The sequence below is a fragment of the Bactrocera neohumeralis genome, chromosome 4 (genome assembly GCF_024586455.1).
Source record: "Bactrocera neohumeralis isolate Rockhampton chromosome 4, APGP_CSIRO_Bneo_wtdbg2-racon-allhic-juicebox.fasta_v2, whole genome shotgun sequence".
NCBI classification, from domain to species: domain Eukaryota; kingdom Metazoa; phylum Arthropoda; class Insecta; order Diptera; family Tephritidae; genus Bactrocera; species Bactrocera neohumeralis.
Window position 1 is genome coordinate 81,998,576 of NC_065921.1, and position 27,628 is coordinate 82,026,203.

Consider the following 27,628-nt stretch of genomic DNA (forward strand, 5'->3'; position numbering starts at 1 on the left):
TCATGAATATAATGCCGGAAAATTGAAAGTACATGATGAGTTTACTCGAGTGTTCGCTCAAGTTGTAGCGATTGCCTTTGGTGGTTTAACGGATATTCTCAAATATTTTATGCCGATGCTTTCTTTAAGACACCAGCGCTAAAATATTTAACAAATGTTTATGGTACGTATTACACGCTTGGATAACTTATAAATTTTAAAAATGAATGTTTGACAATATAGCAATATACATTGTATTTACAGGTAGTAACATTGTCATGTTACTGAAACTGCAATGTACTTTGTTCCTGTCGCTTGTGATTGATATAAAGTCATTCAATTTACTGTCTGCTTGCTGCGGTAGCGTGTGTTGCCGAATGATGTTGTTGGAATGATGTCGTTTTGCATTAAAAGGACAACTATTGCAGCAGGAGTATTGTTGGCAATAATTTCTGTATTATTTTAACAGTCAAATGTAGATTCTTAGTAGCAGGATGGACGAATTTTCCTAATGCGACAACTGTAACTACATTTGAAAAAAGGATATAAAAAGATAAAGATAATAATAATGTGTATTCGTAAATCAATATTAATGTAAAAGTTAATTACTTAATTGACAAATAAAAAGCTTTATATACTATATTATACTCACAAAATTCTTTCGCTACAACAACAACTATATTATGCTTCATTTTGTCCCCACACCACTGACAATTCAGTTTTATATATGTATGTAAGTTTGGTTACTCCAAATATTTCAAGATCCATACGTGCATATATGTACATATGTATATAATATATAACATGTAGACAAACAATCACTAATATTAAGAAAGTTGTCAATGTCAAGATTTTAGGTCAATACAAAAGATTTTAGGTCAATGCTAACAAGGCATACGAAATATTAATATTTGTACAAATAAGCTATTAATGCATGTATGTATGTATGTTTATATGAATTAGATAAGCGCAAGCATACAAGGAAGTGTTTAGATAAGTGCAGCTTTTACTTAAGTGCATATAGAGGTAAAAAAAGTTAATTGAAAAGTGTTAGTTAATTAGCTAGGAAATAGTATAAGCAATATACATACATATATGTATGTATGCTTAATTCATAGGAATCTAGCATATAATGGGTAGAAATTACAATTTATATACACACATAACTAAAGGAATTCTTTATAAAATTCAAGATAATTTTCTGTGTTCTTATAACAGTGAATAAATAATGTATTTTAAAAAGAATATACATACATACATACATACATACATACGTATAATACCAAAACAAAATTAAAAAATTTTAATAAAAAAGAATTTTAATAAAAAAAATTAAACAAAAAAAAATAAAATAAAAAAATATCTAAATAAAAAAATTAAAATAAAAAAATAAAATTAAAATAAAATAAAAAAAAATATTAAAATAAAATAAAAAAAAATATTAAAATAAAATAAAAAAAGTAAAATAAAAAAAAATAAAATAAAAAAAATTACTATTCTTAACGATGTCATAAGGAAAATCAGAAAATTATTATTCCGTTATCACGACAGTCGGCTTTACGTAACCGGAACGGACCCCGATTTTTGTCATTTTTATCCGTCCAAGGACTGTCAACTCGGCAGATTTTTACGGCTAAAACAACAACAACGACAACAAGCAGAAAATACATGACTGTAAAACTTATAAAAAATTTCCTTTAGAAAAAAATTAATTATTTTTAATTGTCTATAATTTGTTAGTTATTTTTTAATTATCTATAATTTATAAATATATTTTTTAATAATAAATATTATTTAATGATGCAATTAAAGAATGGTTGAAATTGTGTGAAAAATTGTGATTTTTGCACGTGCATTCGTAGAAGGATATGTTTGTGTATATGTAAGTATGTCTTTATTAATAAAAACAACGGTTTGGTTGCACCGAAGCTAAAATAACCTTCACAGCTAAATTTCTAACAGCAGGGATATGAAAAGACCTCTATCTTAGGCGCAGAGAAGCAGCATCCCGAGAAGTCGATCCATACAAATCAGCCATCGAGGAAAGTAAAAGAAAAAAAAGAAGCTGAGGCAAAAACGCCATCGAGGTAAGTAATGAAGAAAGAAAAAATGCCAAAATGGATCAGATCATGGACGCTTTCTTCCCCACACACGAAAAAAGGGCTACTGATCCAGAATATACTCTAAGATTTCTGCAAATTTCCCAGTTTACCCTCGAAGAGCTGCAACTAGCCACTGGCAAGCCCGGACGGGATCCCAGGCGAATAATCACTGCAGAGCGAACGCAGCACTATTGAATATGTACAACGCCTGCCTCGAAGCCGGAATATTCCCTGAACGCTGGAAAAAGGAGATCCCAACTTGCCTTCCACATTCCGTCCACAATGCATGCTTGACACAGCGGAAAAGCTCTATGAAAGGCTACTTAAACCCAGATTCGAAGCGGCTATCAACGAAGCAGGAGGCCTCCTCCCTAGACAACACGGCTTTAGACCTGGCGGATCATCTCTCTGAGTTATAAAATGCGTCATTGAAAGTGTAGAAGCCGCACAGCGTAGATGGCATAAATACAAAAGAATAGTGCTGCTGGCGACTTTAGATGTCCGAAACGCCTTCAACAGCGGTAGATGGGTGTATATGATCGAAGCTGTCGACAATGTGTGCAAAAGTTCAAGCCGATATCTCAAAAACTGACCGACTTGTTCGCGTTTATATAGACAGACTGACAGACGGAAATGACTAAGTGGACTCGGCTCGTCACGCTGATCATTTATGTGTATATACTCGTATTTTATAGGCTCTGGGACGCTTCCTGCTGGGTGTTAGAAACTTTTCCTCTTGCTGTTCAGGGCATAAAAATCTTTGCTTATGAATTTTATATGACCTGTTAATGCCAAATATTTACCTAGCACGTTGTAATAGCCCATATACTATGTCTGTATAAGCACATGTGTAATAAATATATAAATTAATAACATATAGTTACAATAAATACATATCTACATAATATAAATGACCAATGGGCATGCATTAGCGCACTGACTTACTGCCGCTCAGCGCAATTAACTTATATTCAACACGTAAACTAACATTTAACTAACGCTGACGTTGGCTACAAGTGATGTATGTATGTATGTATATATGTATATACAGCTATGCGCCCACATTCCGGCCTTTTGGTCGTATATTTCTGAGTTGCGAATCCTGACACTTTAGTCCTGTCCGAATGATTGAACCGGAAAGTGCCGATAGTGGCGCAAATTTTTTCTGTTTTCGTTGCTGGAATGGTTGGACAGTAATGACGGTGTGCACAACATGTAAAATAACGGTTATTATATACAGACAGACATGTGATTTGCATGCATAAAGGCATTAGAGGAGAGCGAGTTGTGAAATATATGAGTTAATGGCACAAAGTCAGTGGGGAAAACCACATCAATTTACAAACAAATGAACAGTTATGTAGTTATAAGCATATGTATGTACATATGTATGTATATACACACGTAATTGGAATATTTGCGAAATCCATAGATCTAAAACTCTATCAGTCACACAGTGTGGCTGACATTGATTTTGTGGCTTTGTGGCCAACTAACTCGCAATAGTCGCAACCGCAAACTGCAGACGACGATGACAACGAGCACGACAACGACAATGTCTGTTGGCGGAAATCGAATCATACACGACTTTGAAACTAAAGTAACAGGATGTCAGCTTCAAGTGAATGCTTGCCAAGTGTAATGTGTGCGGTTCAGTGCTGAAGGACATTATCCTATCATACATATACATATATGTACATGTGTGCACGTGGGTGTGTGTATGCCAGTTATTAGTCGTGTGTGTTTACATGTGGCGGCACTATTATGTGCATATTTAATCTGTAGGAAATTGTCATAGTTTTGATTGCAATGGACACTCGATCAGAAATCGATTGACAGCGGGAAATTACAGCCGAACATTCATATGTGCATGCAAACATACAGACAGACAGACAGACATTTCGTTGCGAACGCAATTAGAATGGCAGTCATTAGAGTAAAAAACGATTAGTGGCAGGAAAAAAATAAATAATAGTAAATAAAAAAAAAGACAGAAAAAGACAAGAAATAAGGAGAAATCGAAATAGAGAAAGAAAAATTAAATAGCAAAAGAATACTGACAAACAAAAAATACAATATTAATTTAGCTTATAGCCATCGCCCGTTAATATGGGCTGCTCAACTTCTACGCCGGCCGTTAGCGAAGCAAACAGCAAAAGAACCTTGTCGGCTAACAAAGTGTGTGACAACGCCACGGATTCGAAATCGAAAATGGGTGATCAAGAAAATAGTGGTGAAAAGGATACATATCGTAAGTAAAATTTATATATACATATGTACATGCATACATATTATATAACCAAATTTTTTACCAAAACTAAATAAAATAAAAATTTAGAAAAAATATAAAAATACATGTTTATAACAAAATAAATACATAAATGCATTTTATAAAATAAATAATTTTATAAATTAAAAAAATTATAAATAATAAAGAAAATAAAAATACATTAATATATTTACACATACATATTATATAACAAAATATATACATGCATATATTTTTTTACCAACAAAAAATATATAAATAAATTTTTATAAAAAAAAATAAAAATAATAATGTAAAAAAATAGAAAATATTAATATACACATACATACATACATATTATATAACAAAATGCATTTATAATGCATAATAATTTTTTTACCGAAAAAAAATACATAAATACATTTTTATAGCAAAATAAATATATGTATAAAATACATATGTACATATATACTAATAAGTACACCTAGCAAGGCACTACGTGTGCGGTATTTTGTGAAAATAATTTAGAAAATTTAAAATTTTAGACAAAAAAATTGCTGTGAAAGTGACAAAATTGCTATTTGCATTAAAAAAAGTAATATAATACATACAAAAAATAATAAAATACATAAGAAAATATAAATACATACATATGTACATACACAAAATTATTAATATAAAAAAATTAAAAATTACTGGTTTTGTGTAATTTAAAATATTAGCCAAAAAATGGCTGTGAAAAGTGTCAAAGTTAATATTTGCATTAAAAAATAAAATAAAAAAGTAATAAAATAAAAAAATATATATATAAATACATACATATATACATACATATGTACATACATACATATATAAAAAAATAAAAATTACTGTTTTTTGTAAAAATTATTTTTTAAAAAAATGCATTGCAAAGTAATGCTTTTTAATTAAAAAAAAATTACTGAAACAAAATTTATAAACTTAAACGAAATATATACCTACTAATTAAAAGCTTTCTGGAACTCCAATTCTACTTATACATATACTTGCACATACATACATGTTCATACATACAAACATATACATATAATGAACATAGGCTATAAAAACATTAAAAATTACTTTTTATTTGTGAAAACTATTATTTTGAGATAAAAATATTTAATTGTAGCAAATTTATAAATTTTCATCGCAAAACAAAACTTTTCGATTTTATAAAAACAAATTTATTTATTAAAAATATTTTTTTTTATTTAAAATTAATTAAGTGCTTTTTCAGAGCTCCGATGATTTTCTGTCAAAGATATTTCAGTATAAAGTTTTATTTTTTAAAATACAAAATTATAAAAAAAATAAAAATTAGCAATATACGTTTTTTTATTTTAAATTAAAATTCGCTAAAATTTTTTGTTTAAAAAAAAAAAAAATGCTAAAATTTTTTCGTTTTTTTGTTTTTATAAAAAAAAAAAATTAGAATTTGAAAGGATTAGTTAAGTGCTTTTTCAGAACTCCGATGAGCTACAGATATAGTTTTTATTCGAAAAAAAACATTTTTTTTTATAAAAAAAATTTTATTTCTTTAGAATTCACAAGAATAAGTTTTTTTATTTATAATTTAGTGGAATTAGTTAATTGATTTTTCGGAACTCCGTTACTACTAAATTGAGGTTCAAAGCCACAAGGAAATTTCAATAAAAATTTTATGTTTAACATTACAAAATTATCGAAAAAATAAAAATTTGTAATATACATACATGTACATCTTTTTTTCAATCTATGTGAATAAAAATAAAAAAATTGACAATTATTTCTTTTTAATGATTTTGTTTTTTTGCAGAAATTTTAATGCTTAGTTTTAATAAATTTAATTTGTGCTCTTTCAAAATACAAAACAGACAATAAAAATGGAATAAAACAAGAAAATCCTTAACTTCGTCTTTTCCGAAGCTATATACCCTTCACAAGTCTATTTTTATAGCTTAAAAGGGGTTTATAAAAGAAAGATAAGAAGAAATCAAAGTACAATTTGTATGGCAGCTACATATATGCTATAGTAGTTCGATCCGAATAATTTCTTCGTAGATTGTACCGTTATCTTGAATAATCTATGGTATGTCAAATTTCTATCTGATAGCTTGTCTAATAAAAAAGTTTTCCATACAAAAACTTGATTTGGATCGGTCAGTTTGTATGGCAGCTATATGTTATAGTGGTCCGATCTGAATAATTTCTTGGTATATTGTAGCTCTGACTTGAATAATAATCAGTGCCAAATTTCGTTAAGATATCTCACCAAATAAAAAAGTTTTCCATACAAAAACTTAATTTCGATCGGTCAGTTTGTATGGCAGCTATATGCTATAGTAGTCCGATCTGAATAATTTCTTGGTATATTGTAGCTTTGGCTTGGATAATAAATCGTGTAAAATTTTGTGAAGATAACTCGTCAGATAACATGTTCAGGCTATAAGAAACCTCGACGTCATATCCTTTTTTTTAGAGAAATATCGCCAAATATATTTTTTTTAAATATTGATAGTTTAGGCAAATACACATTTTTTTTTATTACTTATTAATGTTTTTTTGCATATACTATACACTTTTATACTCCGCATTTTTAACCTTCAACATTAACAAAATCTCCCTATCTTCACTTCTTCCAGCCGCTTCGGAAGCCTACATAATACCGTTAAGCGATGACACTGAGACGAAAGTTTACGCTGCAGGTGCTCCGGAAGCAGAGGACCTACTCGCTGCTACAGTGAAAAAGCAACCACCAAAACGCATACAAGAATTGATGGAACAAGCGGCCGAAAATGAGACGGCCACGCTAAATCTACAAGATTTGGAGGAGAAACTCGAAAAAGCGGAAGAGCGACGCAAGGAATATTTGCAACAAAAAATTACAACAATACAAAAGACAACACAATTGCTGACACGTAGCGGCAGCAAGGAACTCTTAGATAAACTGGAGGCAACACAAATTTTTGATGGCAAGGCAGCAGAGAAAGACAATCCAGATGACAAAGAGGCGGTGAAGAAGTAAATATTATAGGCTTAAAACTATCTTATATTACAATCATATGCATATATATACGCTATAAGTAAAGAATTATATAACAATTATGAAATAAAATGTTTTTAAGAAAAATGCGCCTAAAATGCTGCTTCAAAAATAAGATATTCATTTTAAAATAATTTTAAGCTGTTTTTCATAATTGTGTTTTTCAAAACTTACCTTTTATGCAAGAATTAGTTAGATTTAGAAGTGAATTTGCAAAAAATTTTAAAAAAATTTGACCTTTTTCTAAAAAAATTATTAAAAAAAATTGTGAAAAAAATGTTCGAAAATATTATCCGTTTAAAAACATGAAAAATTTCTTTAAATTTATTTTTGGAAATTATGTATAATTTATATGAAAAAATAAATAATTAAAATTTTAAATTGCCTTTTTTTTAGTATCGACATACATACATACATACATACATATGTATGTATGTACATATGTATGTATGTATGTATGTAAAAGTTTATAAATATTTTTTATTAATACATTTTATTAAAAAAAAAATTAAATTAATTCAATTTTAATTACAATTTGTTTAAATTAAATTAATTAAATTATTTTTATGAATATTTCTATAAAAAAAAAAAATGTATGTATGTATATTATTAAATTGCTTGTTAAAAAAAATGTATTTAAAAATTTAAATTTTCAATTGTTTGTTTTTATCTTTTTTTAGAAATTATATTTTTAAGTAAATGTTTTACAAATACATGTAATGTATGTATGTATACGTTAAAAAACATCAATTTAATAAAAATAATTAAAATTTTAAATTGCTCAATTTTAAATTTAAAAATTAAAAAAAAAATCGCAAAGAAAAATTAAAATTTGTTTCATAATTTTTCAAAATTTTACCTAAATGAATGTAAAAAACAAAAAATTTAAAACAATAAAAAAAAGTTAAATAAATAAATAAAATAATTAACTTAATTAATTAGAAAAAAAAAGAATGAATTAATTATTTAATTAACTTAGTTTTTCAAAAAAAATTTTTTTTTTTTTAATAATTTTTTAATTTTACCTAAATGAATAACATAAATTAAATAATTAAAAATTTAAATTAATTTGATTAAATATTTTTTTTGTAAAAAAATTAAATTTTTTTAGTATTTTTTTTAATTTTACCTAAATGAATGTTATAAATTAAATAACTTAATTAATTTTTTTTGTAAAAAAAATTATTATTATTTTTAAATTTACCTAAATGGATGTAAAAAAAAATAATAAAATTAATTAATTAAATTAAATTAATTTTTCTTGTCAAAATTAATATAATTTATATAAAATAATAACAAATATGTACATATGTTCTAATAGCAAAAATTTAATTTAAAAATTAATCGTTAAGAAAAATTTAAAATTTTTTGTATACAATCAAATTTAATTAAATAATTATTAACTATTTTTTTTGTCAAAAAAATTAATTTAATTTTTTTAAAAAATTACCCAAATGAATGCAAAAAAAATTAATTAATTAAATTAATTAAAAAGATTAAATAATTTTTTTTGCATTCATTGGGATAAATTTTTGAAAAATGTTTAAAACAAATTATTTTTTTTTGACAAAAAAATAGTTAATAATTAATTAATTAAATTAAATTAATTTTTTTGTCAAAATTAATATAATTTATAAAAAATAATAACAAAAACAACAAACAAACGCAAGCGAAATCACAATAAAAATATGCTCTAAGAGCAAAATGAGACCACATTTGCGTATATTTTCAATTTTTGAACTTTTATTTGAACATTTAGATCTTGAAGTTTACGCGTTTTTGCTTCAAACTATTTACAGTATTAATACTATAACCATTTATCGCCAACTGTGTTTTGCTTAATTTAATTCCACCTTTTATTTATTTCATTTTTTTTGTATTTTTGTGTGTTTTCTCATTTTAATTATATCCAGTGTGTGTGTGTGTATATTTTTCCGTACGCCATGTAACGCCGCAATGCACACAGACACATCTAGTTCGTACATACATAGCAAATTTGCCCTAAACTCTATTGATCATTGCAGATTGCACTTAAACCTCTAAGCATTTTCTATTGCGTTTGTGCCCAACTTGTGTTATTTTGCATATATTTTCTTTAGTGTGTTGTTGTTGTTTTGTTGTAGTATTTTGCAATTTTAAATATTTGCACAGTTTTCATTATTCATTTATTTGTTCTTGCCATAATAAAGTTCTGTGGTGGGATTGAATATACGAGTATTTGTTGCTATAAGTACCATTTGTGTTGTTGTTCTTGTTGTTTTTGTTATTATTTTCTTCTGATTTTTGTTAAATATAAAGTAACGAATTCCACGCTTCAACTCTTACAACTTCTATAAACGCTTACTGAAATGTATTAATTCATAGTAGTGTGTGTGTGTGCGTGTGTGTATGTGTGTGTAAGCGCCTAGTCGATAACTGAGTTGGCATTTGCCTTATTGTGTTGTTGTAGATCGCAGTTTGTGTATGAATTAGGAAACTTAATTAATGCATTAACAATTATAGTTGAATTTACAAATATAACAGATACATATACTATATAATATAACGGTGTTATTGTACTATTTCTCAAACGGTTTGCATTGATATAGTATGTAAATCTTGTTTTAATTTGTACATATGTATTTCTTACTATTTTACTAATAATTAGTTGTATTTTTTTTATAAAAAGTCATGACGAATGAAATTTGGTAAAAAAAGTTTGGATTGTTCATACATACATATGTATGTACATATCGTCACCTAAAATGCAAAATAACGGAACAAAAATTTTCATAAGTTTAAAGGCGAAGGAAAACGTTATAATAGAAGCCACTCACATTGCAACAAAATTTAAGTTTTGGTTATAAAATGGTTATTATTTTGTTATCATGTTGAAGTCAAAATGGTTATATTTTGGTAATTATATTATATCTGTGAGCGATTTTGGTTATTTTTTTAATGACACGTTGTTTTGCATTTTAGGTGATGATATGTATGTATTGATTTATGTCTGTATGTTTGTATTTGCAGAAAATATGTTTTCACGACTAAAAGGAACACTTATTCGATAAAAAATTATTTTAAACCAAAAAAATAATAATAATAATTTAAAAAATATATTAAAAATAGTTTTAACTTTATACATACATATATGTTTGTATGCTTGTATGCATGTATGTATGTATGTATGTAAGTTTGCGGATTTAATATTCGTTTAGGTCCCACTTTTATTTATTTTTAACAGTTTTAGAATTCTGCAAGGCAAGGTTCGGGACTAATACTCGTAATACACATATACTAAAACGCATTAATTACTCGTATATACATATTATGTATATGTTAGTTGTATGTATGTAAGTATATATATATGAATTATGTCTCTGTAAACGTAACATTTTTTAATCACAAATAAAAAGTCTTTGGTACATGCAATTATTTGTTTGTTTTTCTGCTCAGCTATATATTCGTTGTTTAGGAACATTACACAGAAGATTGGTGCAAAAAAAACTAAAAAAAACAATAAAAAAAATTTAAAAAAAAGTAAAAAAATTAAAAACATAAAAACAATTAAAAAATAAAACAAAATTAAAAAATATAACAAAACAAAAAAATATAAAAAAGTTAAAATTATGAAAAAGTATAAAAATAAATTTTAAAAATTAAAAATTAATTAAATGTATAAAAAATAAAATTTAGAAAATTAAACATAAATAAAATTAATAAGAAAATTAAATAAATTAAAGAAATTTTCAATTTAAAAGTATTCAAAATATAATTAAGTAAAAAATAATAATAAAATCAATCAAAAGTATAAAAAATAAAATTAGCAAAATTAAAAAAATTAACAAGAAAATTATAAATTAAAATAAATTAATAAGAAAACTAAATTAATTAAAAGAAATCTATAATTTCACAATGAAGTATAAAAATTTAATTAGAAAATTAAAATAATTAATAATTTATTCAAAAGTATACAAAATAAAATAAAAAATTTAAAAATATGACATATTAAAAGTATTTAAAAAAATTTATAATAAATAAAAAAAATTAAAAAATAATAAATCTATTAAAAGTATAAAAAATAAAATAAAAAAAATTAAAAATTAATAAGAAAATTAAATAAATTAAAAGAAATTCATAATTTAAAAGTAATGAAACTACAATTAAATTTAAAACAAAAATCAATTAAAAGTATAAAAATTATGTTAGGAAAATTAAAAAGAATTAAAAGGCATTAAAAATTAAATTAAAGTATAAAAAATAAAATTAAGAAAATTAAAAAAAATTAAAAGAAATTCATAATTTAAATGTAATGAAATTAGAATTGAATAAAATAATATTAACCAAAAATACAATAAATAAATTAAAGGTATAAAAAATAAAATTAAGAAAAATTAAAAACAATAAAATAAAAAATTAAATAAAATAAATAAAAAATCAACAAAATTACATTAAAAATAATTACATACGGAAAATAAAAATTTATAATTTAAAATTAATCAAAATGTAATTTAAAAAAAATTAAAAAAATATAATTAATTAATTTAACGCAAAAAAGAGAAAAATAAAAGAAATTAATAAGAAAATCAAACATAATTAAAAAAAAATTATAATTTAAAAATATACAAAATGTAATTAAATTAAAAAAAATATTAGAAAATTAAAAATAATTAGTAATTTATTCAAATGTATACAAATATAATTAAATAAAAACAATTTAAGAAATACCCAACTCAGACGTATATGCCTCCGTCTACGCAGATCCTACACGAGATCAATACAAAGCAGCAAAAAAGGAGGCACACCAAAAGGAACAAATAGGAAGAACTACGCGAGGATCTTAGCAAAAACCCTTGGGTACTTGGGTATAAAATAGTAACGAAAAAACTCGGAACTCGAGCAAAGCCGCCAGACTTAACCGCCGCCAAAATGGATCTGTTCGTGGTCGCACTCTTCCCCACACACGAAAAAAGAGCTAGTGATCCAGAACATACTCAAAGATTTCCACGAACACCCCAGTTTACCCTCGAAGAGTTGCAATTAGCCACTGGCAACCTCAAAGCAAACAAATCACAAGGCGGAATATTCCATGAACTCTGGAAAAAGCACACAAAAAACGCCTGGTGCTAATCAGTAGAGGAAAAGGAGATCCCAAATTGCCATAAGCATACCAATTACTATGTATGCTTGATACAGCGGGAATGCTCTATGAAACGCTACCTAAACCCTGACTCGAGGCGGCTATCAACGAAACTTGAGGACTCTCACCTAGACAACACGGCTATAGACCCCGCAGTTCAACTCTAGGAGCTATAAAATGAGTCATTGAAAATGTAGAAGCCACAAAGCGTAGATGGCATAAATATACAAGAATATGTAGTGTTGCTGGCGACTTTAGATGTCCGAAACGCCTTCAACCTACCTACCTCAGCAACAGAAAACTGCTTTACCAAACTAGATAGGGACCATGACCGATAGTTGGTACGTCAGGAGCAGCTCAAGGATCCATTTTAGGCTCAAACTTGTAGAACATCAGCTACGACGCTATACTAAAACTCGAATTTTCGTATTTTGTCAATAGATGTCGTTTCAGTCGTATATCTCCAGTGCTATCAATCACATTGTGTCATACCATATAGTGTTGGAAATTTTTAGAAATCGAGGAACTTGAGGATAAGAGAAAACAAAATTGAATTAAAACGACGCACCCTAATACACACTGTCGCATAATGGCGGAAGTGCACTACAACCGTGCGAAATTTGTGTAAAATTAAAAAGCTTAAAACCTCAACTGATACTCCATTGTTGAAGTGCAAAAACAAGAAAAATCAATAAAAGTAACAAGTAAATGTATATGTGAGTGTGTGTGTGTGCACGTGCCTTTGCCACATGTACAAACAACTTTTGCAGCTATTTTGGTATGGATGTATGTACATATGTATGGTAGTAGGGTGCTATGTGGGTTGGTAGGTAACGGTGTATACAAAACTGCATATATGCAAGCGCACGAAACGGATTAACGATATAACGGTATGTGTACGCAGTTGACTAATGGAGTTTACGCGCAGCTGGCACAGCTCACCCATACAAACACATGTATTATATATGCTGGTATGTGTTTACAAGGCAAACATGCAATTTTCACAGATACACACACACACACATATGTACACATGCATAGATATCGATATGGATACATTTATATTATTAGCATTTATCTATATATAACTATATGTATGCGTGCGTGTGTGTATGTGTGCGTATACTTGCTTGCTGCCGCGCGCAAATGCTGGTATACTAGTGTAACGGTATGCTGCTATATATTATATGCATGTTTTTTATTATTTTTTATTTATAAGCGTGGTGTTTCAGTTTTCATAGGTCAACGCCTGTATGTACGAGCATAATTTCGCATGTGCTTAGGAAATTAAATTTATTCGCTAGTTACGCTAATGATTTGTTATTGTTTTGGGTTTTCTTTTTGTTTTTGTTGTTGCTTTTTTCTGTACACACAATTACATTTTCGTTTATTAAATTTATATATGTATGTATGTAGGTATGCATGTATGTATGTATGTATGTGTTAGTAATTTGTTTATATTTTTGTAGTATTTTATTGTTCTAGGAATTACGCTAAACTTTATATATGTATATGTATGTATAATACTTTTTCAATTATATTTACGAGTATTTATTAAAAAATCAGTACGTTGGCGGTATAAAATTGTTTCCTATTGCGCGAATACTTATAACAAAATATACACAAAAATAAAGGAATCAAGTCTTTCCAGATAACACAATTATCCTTACTTAGGTCCTTAGGTTAAATGTTATATTGGTTTAATTTTTTTTATGTTTTTGGTTGTTTTTTTTTTCATTGTTGTTGGTGCCAAAATAAAAAAATTTTATAATCTAGTTGATACAATACACATATGTATGTCTTTAAATATATATGTATATATAAATGTTTATACGTATATATTGTATATACGATTAGTTGGGGCGCAAGTACGTGCACACATATACATACATATGTGTATATGTACTTATAAACAGGGTTGCAAAAAAATAATGTTTAAAAAATAAATGCATTAACATTTAAATGAAATTTTTTTATTTTGTAGGCGCAAAAATATTAATTAAAAATATTTTTCAAAATTCTGATGCCAAAATCGTATTGAAAAATAATAAAAAAGGTCCGAAGTTATAATTCCTAAACAAATAAAAAAGTTTTCCATACAATAACTTGAAGCCAATAGTTCAGTTTGTATGGCAGCTACATGATATAGTCATCCGATTTGAATAATTTCTTCGGAGATCGTATCATTGCCTTCGGTAATGATTTATGCCAAATTTCGTGAAAATATCTCCTCAAATGAAAAGGTTTCCCATACAAAGCACTTAAATCCGATCGTTCCATTTGTATGGCAGCTATATGCTATAGTGATCCGATTTGAACCATTTCTTCGGAGATCGTATAATTGCCTTCGGTAATGATCTATGCCAAATTTCCTGAAAATATCTCCTCAAATGAAAAAGTTTTCCATACAAGCACCTGATTTTGATAAATTAGTTTGTATGGCAGCTATATGGTATAGTGCTCCGATATCGGCAATTCCGACAAATTAACAGCTTCTAGGAAAGAAAAGCATGTTTGCAAAATTTCAGATCGATATCTCAAAAACTGATAGACAAACAAACGGCTAGGACTAAATCGACTCAGCTCGTCATTATGATCATTTATGTATACTCCTTGTAGGGGGCCACGATGTTTTCTTTTCAGTGCTACAAACTACGTCGCAAACTTAATAATATCCCGTTCAGAGTATAAAAAAAGTTGATCCTAAAAACTGTATTGACCAAAAATTTATTTTGCATTGCAAAAATTATTTTATTAAAAAAATAAATAAATTTTCAACTTTCAACTCCGTTTTGCAATAAAAAATTAAATTTAAAATTTTTGAAAAAAATTAAATTTAAAATTTTTGAAAATTTAATTTTTTTACTTTACATAAGGTTACAAACTTCGTGGCAAAGTTAATAATATCCTGTTCAGGGTATATAAAATTAAGCCCAAATAGCGGATTGAAAAAAACCTGTTTTTTTAATTTAATTGCATAATTTTTTAATCTAAAAGATTTTTTTACCCTGTTCAGGGTATACAAATTGAAGCCCAAATATCGAAATGAAAATTTTTTAATTATAAAAATTAATTAATTAAAATAAATTGTTTTTTTAATTCCGTTTTTTAGTGATTTAATTTTTTCAAATTTAATTGCAAAAATTAATCAATTTTAAAATAATTTAATTTTAAATTTTTCAAAAATTAATTATTTTTAATTTAAGAATAATTAAATTTAAAATTTTTCATAATTAAGTTTTTTTATTTAATTTGAAAATAATGAAAGATTTTTCACAATTTTAATTTAATTGAATTTTTCATAATTAAGTTTTTTTAGTTTAAAAACAATTAAAATTAAATTTTAAATTTTTCATAATTTAATTTTTTTTAATGTAATAATAATTAAAAATTAAATTTTCAATACCAAAATCGTAATTAAAAACTGAAAATCTGATTTTTAGTCCAATATTAAAAAAAAAATGCAACCCTGCTTATATACCACACACACACATATGTATGTATGTATGTTGCAAGTACGCGTGTTGTTCCAACAAACCGGAAACCAACTGAACCCACTTTATACCTATGTAGTATATGTATATGTGTGAGTATGTATGTGTTTACCAATATAGTATATCTATGTATGTACTGCTATTGTTAATATATGTAAAGACAATATCTAAACCACATTACTGAAACATATAAACGCTAATATACAAATAGTATGCTACATACACATTGTTCATGCAGATTCCCCGCCAGCTGTAGCAACGAAAACCGTTAGCTTCACACGTGCCGCAACGCACCGTACCGCACCGAGCGCCAAGCCAGCGCTTAGCTTATGGCTTACACTTTCATTATGTATTAGTTTTAGGATTCTGCTTCAATTCGAAGAGGCCAGCATTGCCCTCGCGGCGACGCATAATCGTCCCCTCCATAGGCCTTACTCAGTTGTACACGCCACGCGTCATACCCTCCCTATTGCGTGTGTGCCACTTGCAGGTGAGTATGCGTATATAGGTCTTGCGGAAGGATGCATTGCACAGCGCATAGCAAACCGGATTTATGGTCGAGTTGATGTAGCAGAGCGCATAGAAGAATTGCCACAATTCATTCGGTATGCAATCGGAGCATGTGGTCAGCGGTTTGATTAGCACCAGTATATTGTATGGCGTCCAGGTGATGATGAAACTCAAGAGTATGGCCGATAGCGTTTTGGCCGCTTTCGATTCTTGTCGCTTCTCTTGCGACTTCTTCTTCTTCTTGGCGACGACGCGCGATGTGGCATGCACATGTTTGACCAATTGTCTAGGTATTACCTTCGCATTGAGCGGTATGCGTACATCGTGTGAGACGTGCGACATGCGTCGGCCCAACGGTAAACTATATTCGGAATCACGTGATGAGAGTGGTCGTCGTGGTGGCGGTGCTGCGCTTATGATCGGTAGCGATACGTCTTCGTGTATCATTTTGATAGATGGCGCTTCTGGGCCATTATTGGCGCTAGCCCCATCCGAGGGTAGCCGTATTAGTATTGTATAAACGGAATCTTGACTTACCGAACGTGAACTGATGCGATTATTGCCTGGTAAGGAGCGTGAATCGCGTGCACCCGATGCAGAGGAGATCTCTTGCAGTTGCGAGAGTGGTGTCAGGGGCGGGCGTAGTGGTGTGGGTGAGACATCGGGTAGGAGTATGCTTGGCGGACGTACGCCGCAGGCGCTGCCGCCTAGTGAATAGTTGTCGCGTACCACGCTCACGGATGTGCAGCTGAAAGGGTTAAGAAACCGTAGAATGTTATTGTCAATCTAATCATAATAAATTATAATAAGATATAAATAATTAGAAGGGAATAACGACTAGCGCCGGCGCCTAAAATTATGCAAACGGTAAGAATTTATATAAAAAATACCGTTTTCCGATTTAATCATTTTGGAAAATATTTTTAATAATAATAAATATTTAATTAATAAATATTAATGGCTAGCATCAGCGCCTAAAATTATGCAAATGAAATTTTTTTTTAATAAAAAATAGCGTTTTTCGATTAATTTATAATATAATTTCTGTTGGACGGCATTTCCGATGATAATAAAATTATCCAACGCCTAAAATCATCCAAGCAATAAAAATTTACATACATAAAAATCCGGTTTTTAAATTTAATCATTTTGGAAAATATTTTTAATAATAATAAATATTTAATTAATAAATATTAATGGCTAGCATCAGCGCCTAAAATTATGCAAAACGATAAACATTTTATAAAAAAAATCGATTGTGCTATAATTTTTTCGATTATCTTATAACTTCTGTTGGACAGCATTTCTGATGATAATAAAACTGTCTAACGCCTAAAATTATGCAAATGATAAAAATTTATATAAAAATTCGGGTTTCCGATGTAATCAGGTTGGATAATATTTCCAATAATACTAAATAAGTATTAATAGCTAGCATCAGCGCCTAAAATTATGTAAAATATTTTTTTTTTTATAGAAATCCCGTATTTTGTAATTTTAAATCAACTAAACAATAAAACAGAAAATTTTTAAGTTTACCCATAATCCGAAGGTTCCTCTAACTCATAAGGGAAATCATCGGAATCTTCCCGTCCGGAATGCCACCACGCAATACACCATTCCTTAATGCCACCAAAGCAAGAATATGATTTTTTGATCGTGTTGGTGCTTTTGATCTGTAAGAAAAAAGGGTGTATTATAGTAAAATGGTTATAAAAAAATGAATTAAAAAAATAATAATAATATTTTAGAAAAAAGTTTAAATATGTATAGTAAAAAAAAAATAATAAATAGACAAAAAAAAAGTTATCAAATATTAAAAAAATAGTAAATATATTAAAAAAAAAAAATATAAAAATAGTAAATATACATATTAAAAAAATTAAAATATATGTATGTAAAAAAATTATTAATTATGTTATTTTTTTAATATTTTAAAATAATTTTCAAAACAATTAAACTATTATACTGGTAACAAAAACATATAGTATTGACAATTTTTACAAACTTATTAAATTTTTGCCATTTTCGGGCGCTGAAAGCAATATTAGCAATGCTAGCCTAAATGTAGGCTATAATGAAAGCTGTTTACTTTTAGTAAGTAAGACATTCGTTTCTGTTGAGACTAAGTAATTAAACAGTAAATTTGTTTATATTTTTGAAATTTAATTTTCTACAGCTTCGTCACCTCATTGCCATCCTAAATGTAGACTTTGTTTTTTCAATAAGACACTTTTAAGGAGATTTTGAAAGTTCGTTAATAAGTTTAAGTTCAAAAATTGTATACCCTGAGCAGGGTATATAAAAGTTTGATTGTAACACCCAGAAGAAAATGTCGGACACTTTATAGAGCATATATAAATGGTGATGAGCTGAGTCGACGATTTCGCCATGCCTGTATGTCTGTAGTCACTCAGTTTTTGAGATATCGATCTCAAATTTTGTACACGTACTTTTCCTCTTAAGAAGCTGCTCATTTGTCAAAACTATCGAAATCGGAGCACTACAGCCTATAGCTGTCATACAAACTGAACGATCGTAATCAAGTGCTTGTATGGAAAACTTTTTTATTTGACGAGATATCATCACGAAATTCGGCACGGATTATTATACAAGTCAAATCTACCACATACAAAGAAATTACTCAGATCGGTCCACTATCGCATATTGCTGCCATACAAACTGAATGATCGAAATCAAGTCCTGGAGTGGAAAACTCTTCCAGTTGACGAGATATCTTCACGAAATTTGGCACAGATTATTGCTCAAGGCAACGCCACAATCTCCGCAGAAATTGTTCAAATCGGACCACTATAGCATATACATACATATGTATGTAGCTGTCATACACACTGAACAATTGATGAACTTTGAATTTTTTGATAAGATATTATTAATGTAGGTTGTAAATAAAAAAAAAATTACTTTTTGAAAGCAAAAATTTCTTAATGAAAATAATATAAACCAGACAATACTCACACTTGATCTGCGTGAATGTAGACCATGATAACCGGTATCAATGACCACATTGGTCATATAAACACTCTCAGCATCGGCAGAGGATTCGGAGCGCGGTCGCCGCCAATCATGGCCATCACCAGCATTCCCAAAGGGCAACATGCCCGTGTGATTGACAGCGGTATTCTCGTCACTGCAAGCAAATTAAAAATTACACAGCTTTAGTAAGCATATATTAGAAACATAGAAGCATGCAGCGCTTACCTTGAGTTCGAGCGCTTTGACGAGTCCTTCTTGCCCGCCTGCAAATTGGGCAAGTCCTTCTGTCGCTTCTTCGTCTCACGCCAAATGCGATAGTATAGCACGCACATAATCGTTACCGGAAAATAAAACGCCGCCAACGCTGTGCCAAACGTGATGTACTGATTGGTCTCGATAAACTGTATATAGCACTCGTATTGCGGCACCGTGCGTTGCCCCTCAATATATGGCCAACTGTAAATCCACGGCGGCCACAACAGCAGACTAACGCCCCAGGCAGCGCCAATCATGACCGCTGCCCGATTGGTGGTACGTTTAGCGCGATATGTCAGTGGTCGTGTAACGCTAAAATAACGATCAAAACTGATGATCAACAAATTCAGCACGGATGCATTCGACGCGAGATAATCCAGTGCGAGCCATGTATCGCAGATATGTGGACCCAATGGCCAATAGCCGAGTATGGTGGTGACCGCAAACAGTGGCATCGATATGAGGCCGATGGCGAAATCGGCAATGGCCAATGAGAAGAGAAAGTAATTACTGATTGTTTGTAGTTGTTTGTCGATTTTGAATGAGATCATAACCATAAAATTGCCCACCACCGTCAGCATGCTGAGTATGGCGGCAATTAAGCCCATGAACACCATTGATGAGATGGAGTAGCTGGGTCCCTTTGGGCCGTAGATGCCGGTGGCGTTTGTTTGATTTTGTGCTATTTCACTATCTAAGATAATCACTGTGGTCACATTGTCCAACATAGCAGTGAATACAGATGGCGCTAATGTTGTTGTGGTTGTCGTAGTTGTTGTTGTGGTCGTCGTCGTCGATGTTGTCGTTGTGCGGAATGACGGTGCCAGCGGTTCCAGTATGCTGGGCGGCCCGTGCGCCGGCATTGCCAGACGTGCAAAAAATAGTGGGCCCATTTTGATTTGTTGTTGTTGTTGTTGTTTGTTTTTTTGTCTTAGTTACAATTACAATTTTCCCTTTTGGTTTTTCCTTCTTGGTTTTTGTTTTTGCTTTAGTTTTTTTTTGTTGTTTGTTAAGTTTTTGCTTTTTGGTTTTCTGTTTCTTTGTTTGCTTGTTTAGTTTTAATTATTCCACTGATAGTTTTGTGCAAATATACATATGTATTGCTGTTGTTCTTTAATTAAAGCTTTTGTTGCCAAGTACCCAGATGATTAAGCTTCGTGCAAAACGAATGTATTACGAAAACGTACGAATGTGTTGCCCATTAACTGGATCTGCAAAGAAGCATAAGAGCATTGTATGAGTAAAATATATGAAAATATATATGTGAAATATGTATGTAGATAAGATTATATAATATATGCTGCAGTATGAAACTATAGCTTTGTATTTTTAAGCACCGATAATGTTTTACGGAAGTCCAGTTCACACTACTGCCGGTTCTACGTTACCAAAATTGACCAGAGTTTAACCAAAGGTTCTTATTTCGGACAACTTACCACTGTATGGATAGGAAGAAGCATGTTAAAACGACGACAGTCGGATCAATAGTGGAAGTAACAAAGAACTCAGTTCAAAATCAAAGGCTAATAAGGGATTATATTCACTTTTAGCGGTAGTCGAAAAAGTCTTTTCGTATTTCTAATCAAACTTGTACCATTTTGGTGGAACACTTTTTGCCATTTTTACGCTACATAGAGACATTATTCCATTAGTTTTAAACTTTTCTGGTTTCTCGGCGAAAAATTTCGACAAGTAATTTTCACAGGCTGCTCTTGAAGCCAACTTTACTACACTAGGGGAGTTCTGCATTGACCGCAACAAATGTTAGTCCGATGGTGCAAGGTCAGGGCTATATGGTGGTTGCATCAAAACATCCCAGCCAAGCTCTCTCACTTTATGCCGAGTTATCAAAGATGTGTGTGGTCTAGCGTTGTCCTGATGGAAGACGAAGCCCTTTCTATTGATCTGTTTTGGCCGTCTTTTTTCGATAGCTTGCTTCAATCTCATCAGTTATTGACAGTAAAATATAGAATCAATCGATCGACCAGGCTGGAGCAGCTCATAGTGGATGATTCCTTTCCTATACCACCAAACACACGGCATAACCTTTCGAGGCGTCAATTCTGGCTTTGCGACCATTTGTTGAGCTTCACCATGCTTGAACCATGATCTTTTTCGCACATTATTGTCGTATTTGATCCACTTTTCGTCTCCTGTTACCATTCGCTTCAGAAATGGTTCGATTTCATTTCGTTTCAGCAAAGAATCGCAGATGGTACTTTGGTGCATTAAATTTTTACAGACAATTCATGTGGTATCCAAACATTGAGCTTCTTCATTCATTCGAAACCGTTTGAGGATGAATGCTAAGTTCCTTAGCGATGTCATGGCTGCTTATATGGTGGTCCTGTTCAATCTTTTTCACAATTTCAACGACTTTTTCAACGATAGGTCGACCAGAGCGAGGTGCATCTTTCACATCCAAATTTCCAGAACGGAAGCGAGAGAACCATTGTTGTGCTACGCGATACAGCATCGTCTTCGTAAACTTCTATACTAACTGGACATCATAGATGAAATTGGTCGAAAACTTGCCCTAGACCCTATATGAAACATACCAAGTTTTTCGAACATCCGGCTGACCTTACTCCATATGATTGGTGATTGTAAGTGAGATACCTAGATGAAATCCTGGGAGCATTTTTATTAATCTGTGGCATATTAATTATAAAAACTTGGTTGCGAATCGAACAAAGTAGTATAAAATAAATATCTGGAGTAATACGAGTATAAACGGTATACAACTTTCTTATCGATAGAAATCTTTTATTGTATTCAAGCGAATATAAAAACAAAATTGCAAGATTTGAATGCACCGCCCACCCAATGCCGATGCCATACAAAATCAAGTACCTGTTATAACTGTAATAAGCATGAGTACCTGCATTGCTCAACGAGAATGAATGGATGACGGAAGCTTCACTTCCAATTCAACACGTCCGATATGTTGATCGATTCGTTGGTGTAAGCGGCAGTGGCAACTATGCCGGATGTTGCATGAACAGCTGATATGCGTGTCTATTTTAACTGAGTGACAAGTATTATGCAAAGATTGCTGTAGAAAATATAGAAACATAGCAGACACGATATTACGATATCTATATTAGTGAGTTTCTGCTATTGATTGTTGCAAATATCAATATCAAACTCAGGTTAAGAGGCTTTTCTGCAGAGTTGCAGGTTCCAAAATCCTTGAAGCTTTAGCATATCACTGGGGAAGAGACCGACCCCACGTGTTGTGGATATATGAGAGTTTTTGTATCGCAATGATGCTATAGGCAGCCTAGTGGCGTATATAGTGCGATGCTGACGCGGAATATAACAACTCTGTTAATACTCGATACAGTTTCTTTAATACCTTACCGCTGGTGGGGGGTATTAAAGACTTATATTGAGTGAGAATTAATGCATTCTAATTTTTATTCGATATTTCTTTTGCTTTTATACAATTTTTAAATCTAATTTATTTGATTAAATGTATGTGTATTAGGGTGGGTCAGAAAAAAATTTTCCTTAGGTGTCATTAAGTACCTCACATACAATCACCAATCATAAGGACTAAAGTCAGCAAGAATCAAAACCAGGAAAATACTTTAAGGTGTAAAACCAATCATATATAGTCAGCCGGATGTTCGAAAATCTTTATATTTGGTATATGGAAGCTGGGGGAAGTTGTCGCCCAGTTTCATCTATTTTAGGCACAAAAATATACTGTTATAAGTAAAATACGTTCCCTCATTTTCATTGAAATAACTCACATATTGGCCGATATATGCGGTACAAAGTCATTCGGAAGTTCGAAAATCTTTATATAAGGTACCTATATGGAAGCTAGAGGAAGTATTGATCTGATCCAACCCATTTTTGACATACACACGTACTGTTGTCAGGAAAGGATTAAGCCTGAATTTCATTTAAATATCTCACACATTAACCGATATTTGGGGTCAAAAGTCAAGTACAGGTACTGGGATCCAAATATTCGGTACCTAGGGGCTTGAACAGTTTTGGTTGGATTTGGACAATTTTTGGCCCATCTACGAACTCGTTCTTATCTTTTTGGCCAAGAAATAAATTTACCAAGTTTCATTAGGATATTTCACATTTTTCTCAGATTATACGTAGCTTACACGGATGGACGAACGCACGGACAAACAGACAGTCATTCGGATTTCAACTCGTCATCCTGATGATTTACTACTGTGATCAAATCGAAACGGTATACAATCTCTCTGTTAACACGAAAAAAATAGCAAAGCGCTAGGCGGAGGATCTATTATCCAGTTTCCATAGAATCAAATGAAAAAACATTCGATTTTTTTAACTCACCCTAATCTGTATTTGTATATTTTTGTTTATAATATAGTATATAGCTTTTCTTAGAGATGTCTAACAGCCAATTTTTCAAAGTACCACATGAAAAAAATCGGGTTTTGACCCACCCTAATGTGTACTTGTGTATATTTGTATATAATATCGTATATAGCCTTTCTTATTCAGCCAATTTTTCAGAGTATCATACGAAAAAAAAAACAAATTAGAATTTTGACCCACCCTAATGTGCATTTGTGTATATTTGTATATAAATTATATGGAGTTGTTTTTAATTGTGCAACACAATCCATATGCGTATATGTATTTGTATGTTATCTAACCATTTTATGTGTTCATATACATATTTAGTTAACGATATGTTAGGGTTATTATCAAGTGCACAGAACCATAATGTCTAAATGTATGCATTTATTTCTGGATGCATGCGTTAAATGCTATGATAATATATATAATAACCATGAAAAATATAATTTAATATGTTTCTTTGTGGTTATATGTTTTGAATTATCTCGACATTGTCGCTGACAAGCATGTTGCAAGATATTTGAAAAAACTCCGATACTAATTTTTGGTATGGTTCTATTCTATAGAACTAGCTGTGAATAAATTTTTATTACCAGCGAATGGTTGAATGCTGTGTTTCTTTATATGCCAGTGTAGAATTATGAAATTATAGCAACTAACAGCTATAGTCTTGCGACATTCATAAGCCGACAGTGCGAAGAATCTATAAAAACTGTCACTCCTTGATTTTAATATTACATTTAATCCTGGTAAAGAGCTTCAGAAGTTCTAAAAATGTAAAAAATATTTATTAAATCAGAGAAAAAATAGTTTGTTTTTGTTTTCCACGTATTTATAGTCTCCTCGAGATCTGCGGCAATCACAAAAAGCAATTATATCTCTCATTAAGGAATCTCACGAGCTCATTTGTAATACAAAGTACTACAGGAATGGTTTTGTAAGGGTCAGCTCAAAACTAGACAGTACAAAGTAATAATTTTATCAGTCAAAGTTGAACTTTGAACAGAATTTCAGTTTAGTTTGTCTTACAGGTGCTGAAGCAGTGTTTTTAATTTTTGTAACAGATTAAATCAAAATCAGGTCTGAAAATCAGCGATATTTTTACAAGTGTTACGAATCTTTAGAACAATTTAAGCACCGCTTACTTTGTTGCCACCACTGTCGGATCTACCTTACCGAAGCAGAAACGGACTTTTAGACGGCCAAGGACTGTCAACTCAGCTGAATTCTTCGTAATTACTTCAGGGATGTTGTTATTGTTGTAATGGCTGAATTTCTGCAGAGTTGACAGTCCTTGACCGGATAAAAAAATCCGGGTCCGTTCCAGTAGACCCGACTGTCGTGGGAACGGAATTCACTTCAGGGATGTTTTCTACCACTACAACAACAACAACAACAACAACAACATCATGTACACTTAACTAGGAAGCTGTCGATATATTTTCGTGCAGCATATATTTAACCAGATGCTTACTAAGGTATATATGATACTGGCACAATGTCAGCAAGAACAAAACAACCCGTTATATAAACGGGAATGGCTCGGATTGCTTGCAGAAGTCTAGGGTTCTATGATTTTACAGTCAGTTATGTCAAAAGTTGTGGCTGAGAGCTATTAAAATGGTCCGATTGTCTCTAAATTTCTTATACTCCCAACATACTATCATATTAAGCACCCGTACCTGTCTGTAACTCTGTATAAATGCGATCTAGTGCATCAGTTTTTGAGATATCGATATGAAATTTTGTACACTTCCTTTCTTTGACAATAAGTTGCTTATTTGTCGGAATCGTCGATATCGGATCGCTATAGCATATAGCTGCCATACAAACTGAACGATCGAAATCAATTTTCTGTATGAAGAAATTTTTATTTGACAAGCTATCTTCATCAAATTTAGCACAGACTATTGTCCAATACCACTCTACAATCTCCGAATAAATTGTTGATATCGCACTGCTATAGCATATATGTAGCTGCCATACAAAGTGATCGTTCAAACTCAGGTCCACGTATGTAAAACTTTTTTATTTCATGAGATATTTTCACGAAATTCGGCACTGATTATTGTGTAAGAAAATGCTAAAATATCCAAAATAAATTGTACAGATCGTACCGCTATAGCATATAGCTGTCATACAAACTGACCGATTAAATTCGAATTCTTGTAGGAAAACTTTTTTATTTCACAAGATATCTGCACGAAATTTGGCACAGATTAATATCTAAGACTATAATGCAAGATCCGAAGGAATTGCTCAGATCGGATCACTATAGCATATAGCTGCCATACAAATATGGTGAAATATTTTTTTAAATTAATCTTATCACTTTTCACTGACCGCCAAGCCCTGGTCGTACTCCTTCTCCAAATCTATATTTTGTACACTAATCTCTCGAAGTTATGTCTGCCTCACCCAGAATGCATGATACTGCCACTAATGCATTTTTAATGGCATACAAAGAGGCGCACTGTCTGCGCGCATGCATCTCAGCATGTAAATATTGACGTATATATGTATTTTATGTACATAAGTACATATAGGTGAGTGTAACACATTTCATAGCTGTTAATATTCAATACAAATAGCTGATTTGTTCGATTTACTCTCTGATATACATATACATACATACATACATAGTTAGGGACTTACCGCATTGTGTTTGTGATTGTGCGTGCTGGCGTTGCCACTGCCTCTACTTCGGCTGCTGCTGCTGCTGCTCCAGTCAATACTTTTGTCTGCAGTTGGCCGTTGTTGTTATACCGCTGCTTATCGTTTGTGTAGCTGTTGTTGTCGTCGTGGTCGTCGTTACTCATGCGAACTCGTCGCATTGCCGCTTTTGTTAGCGCCACAGTTTGACAGTTCATTTTACATGCAAATAAAGGAGTTCCTGTCTTGTGTCCTACTGCCACACTGTCAAGCTGGCTGTCATGCGGGCGATTTCACGTCTCAACAAATGACATACATACATATATATGTATATACACAGCTGTTGTAAATACATACGCATGTATGTATGTATGTGCGTGTGTGTGTTTGTATGTATGCGGATATGGATGCGAATGATTGTTTATTTTGTTTGCGGTTGACGTTGTTGCTGCTGTTGGGCGATAATACAATACAATAGTTGTTGTTATTGTTATTATAATTATTTTTGTTGTTGTACGATTCTTAATATATGCTGTTGATATTGCGGTGGCTTTAAGTGCTATTTTGCTATTGTTATTGTTTTATTGTTTTCTTATTATTTGCAGTTGTTTTTGTTGGCATTATTGTTGTCATTATTGTTTTTGTTGTTGCTGTTGTTGTTACAGCTGCCATTGTATTAGCCCGTCACCACACTTTACTAATTCACAAAGTTAATCAAAATGAGAGCACTGGAAAAGCACTTACACACACACATACAGAGAAACACCTATACACGCACACGCACGCACGCAGGCGCGCAAATAAACAGAAATCTGTATGTAATAGCGCATACATACATACACCTACGACATTTAACAATACAAAAATATT

General features: G+C 30.8%; 2 protein-coding genes across 4 annotated transcripts; one reads left to right on the forward strand and one right to left on the reverse strand.

Annotated features, from left to right (window-relative positions):
* Positions 1 to 403: 403 nt before the first annotated feature.
* On the reverse strand, positions 404 to 27,203 carry LOC126755147 (muscarinic acetylcholine receptor DM1). 2 transcript variants are annotated; one of them, XR_007666461.1, is made up of 6 exons: positions 26,762 to 27,203; positions 19,718 to 20,958; positions 19,475 to 19,646; positions 18,035 to 18,171; positions 16,209 to 17,243; positions 404 to 505 (listed from the first exon to the last, which is right to left on the reverse strand). XR_007666461.1 is itself a non-coding variant. In XM_050467519.1 (5 exons), exons 2-5 carry the CDS (start codon positions 20,638 to 20,640, stop codon positions 16,421 to 16,423), a joined length of 2,055 nt encoding a protein of 684 aa, XP_050323476.1. In that variant the 5' UTR covers positions 20,641 to 20,958; positions 26,762 to 27,203; the 3' UTR covers positions 16,092 to 16,420. The 2 variants fall into 2 exon arrangements, 1 of the variants encoding a protein (XP_050323476.1); XM_050467519.1 differs by lacking the exon at positions 404 to 505 and having other exon boundaries at positions 16,092 to 17,243.
* LOC126755148 (uncharacterized) lies at positions 3,194 to 7,506 on the forward strand. 2 transcript variants are annotated; one of them, XM_050467522.1, is made up of 3 exons: positions 3,200 to 3,283; positions 4,169 to 4,332; positions 6,972 to 7,506. In XM_050467522.1, the coding sequence occupies exons 2-3, from the start codon at positions 4,191 to 4,193 to the stop codon at positions 7,352 to 7,354; spliced, it is 525 nt and encodes a 174-aa protein (XP_050323479.1). In that variant the 5' UTR covers positions 3,200 to 3,283; positions 4,169 to 4,190; the 3' UTR covers positions 7,355 to 7,506. The 2 variants fall into 2 exon arrangements, with proteins under 2 accessions (XP_050323477.1, XP_050323479.1); XM_050467520.1 differs by having other exon boundaries at positions 3,194 to 4,332.
* Positions 27,204 to 27,628: the final 425 nt, after the last annotated feature.

What these genes read in the sequence shown, in the direction of transcription:
- LOC126755148 (XM_050467520.1), top strand. Translation starts at nt 4,191, where the DNA reads ATGGGCTGCTCAACTTCTACGCCGGCCGTTAGCGAAGCAAACAGCAAA. An exon ending in TGGTGAAAAGGATACATATC is followed by an intron (nt 4,333 to 6,971) that starts GTAAGTAAAATT and finishes CACTTCTTCCAG; the next exon opens with CCGCTTCGGAAGCCTACATA.
- LOC126755147 (XM_050467519.1), bottom strand. Translation starts at nt 20,640, where the DNA reads ATGGGCCCACTATTTTTTGCACGTCTGGCAATGCCGGCGCACGGGCCG. An exon ending in TACATTCACGCAGATCAAGT is followed by an intron (nt 18,172 to 19,474) that starts GTGAGTATTGTC and finishes TTTTTCTTACAG; the next exon opens with ATCAAAAGCACCAACACGAT. An exon ending in GAGGAACCTTCGGATTATGG is followed by an intron (nt 17,244 to 18,034) that starts GTAAACTTAAAA and finishes TAACCCTTTCAG; the next exon opens with CTGCACATCCGTGAGCGTGG.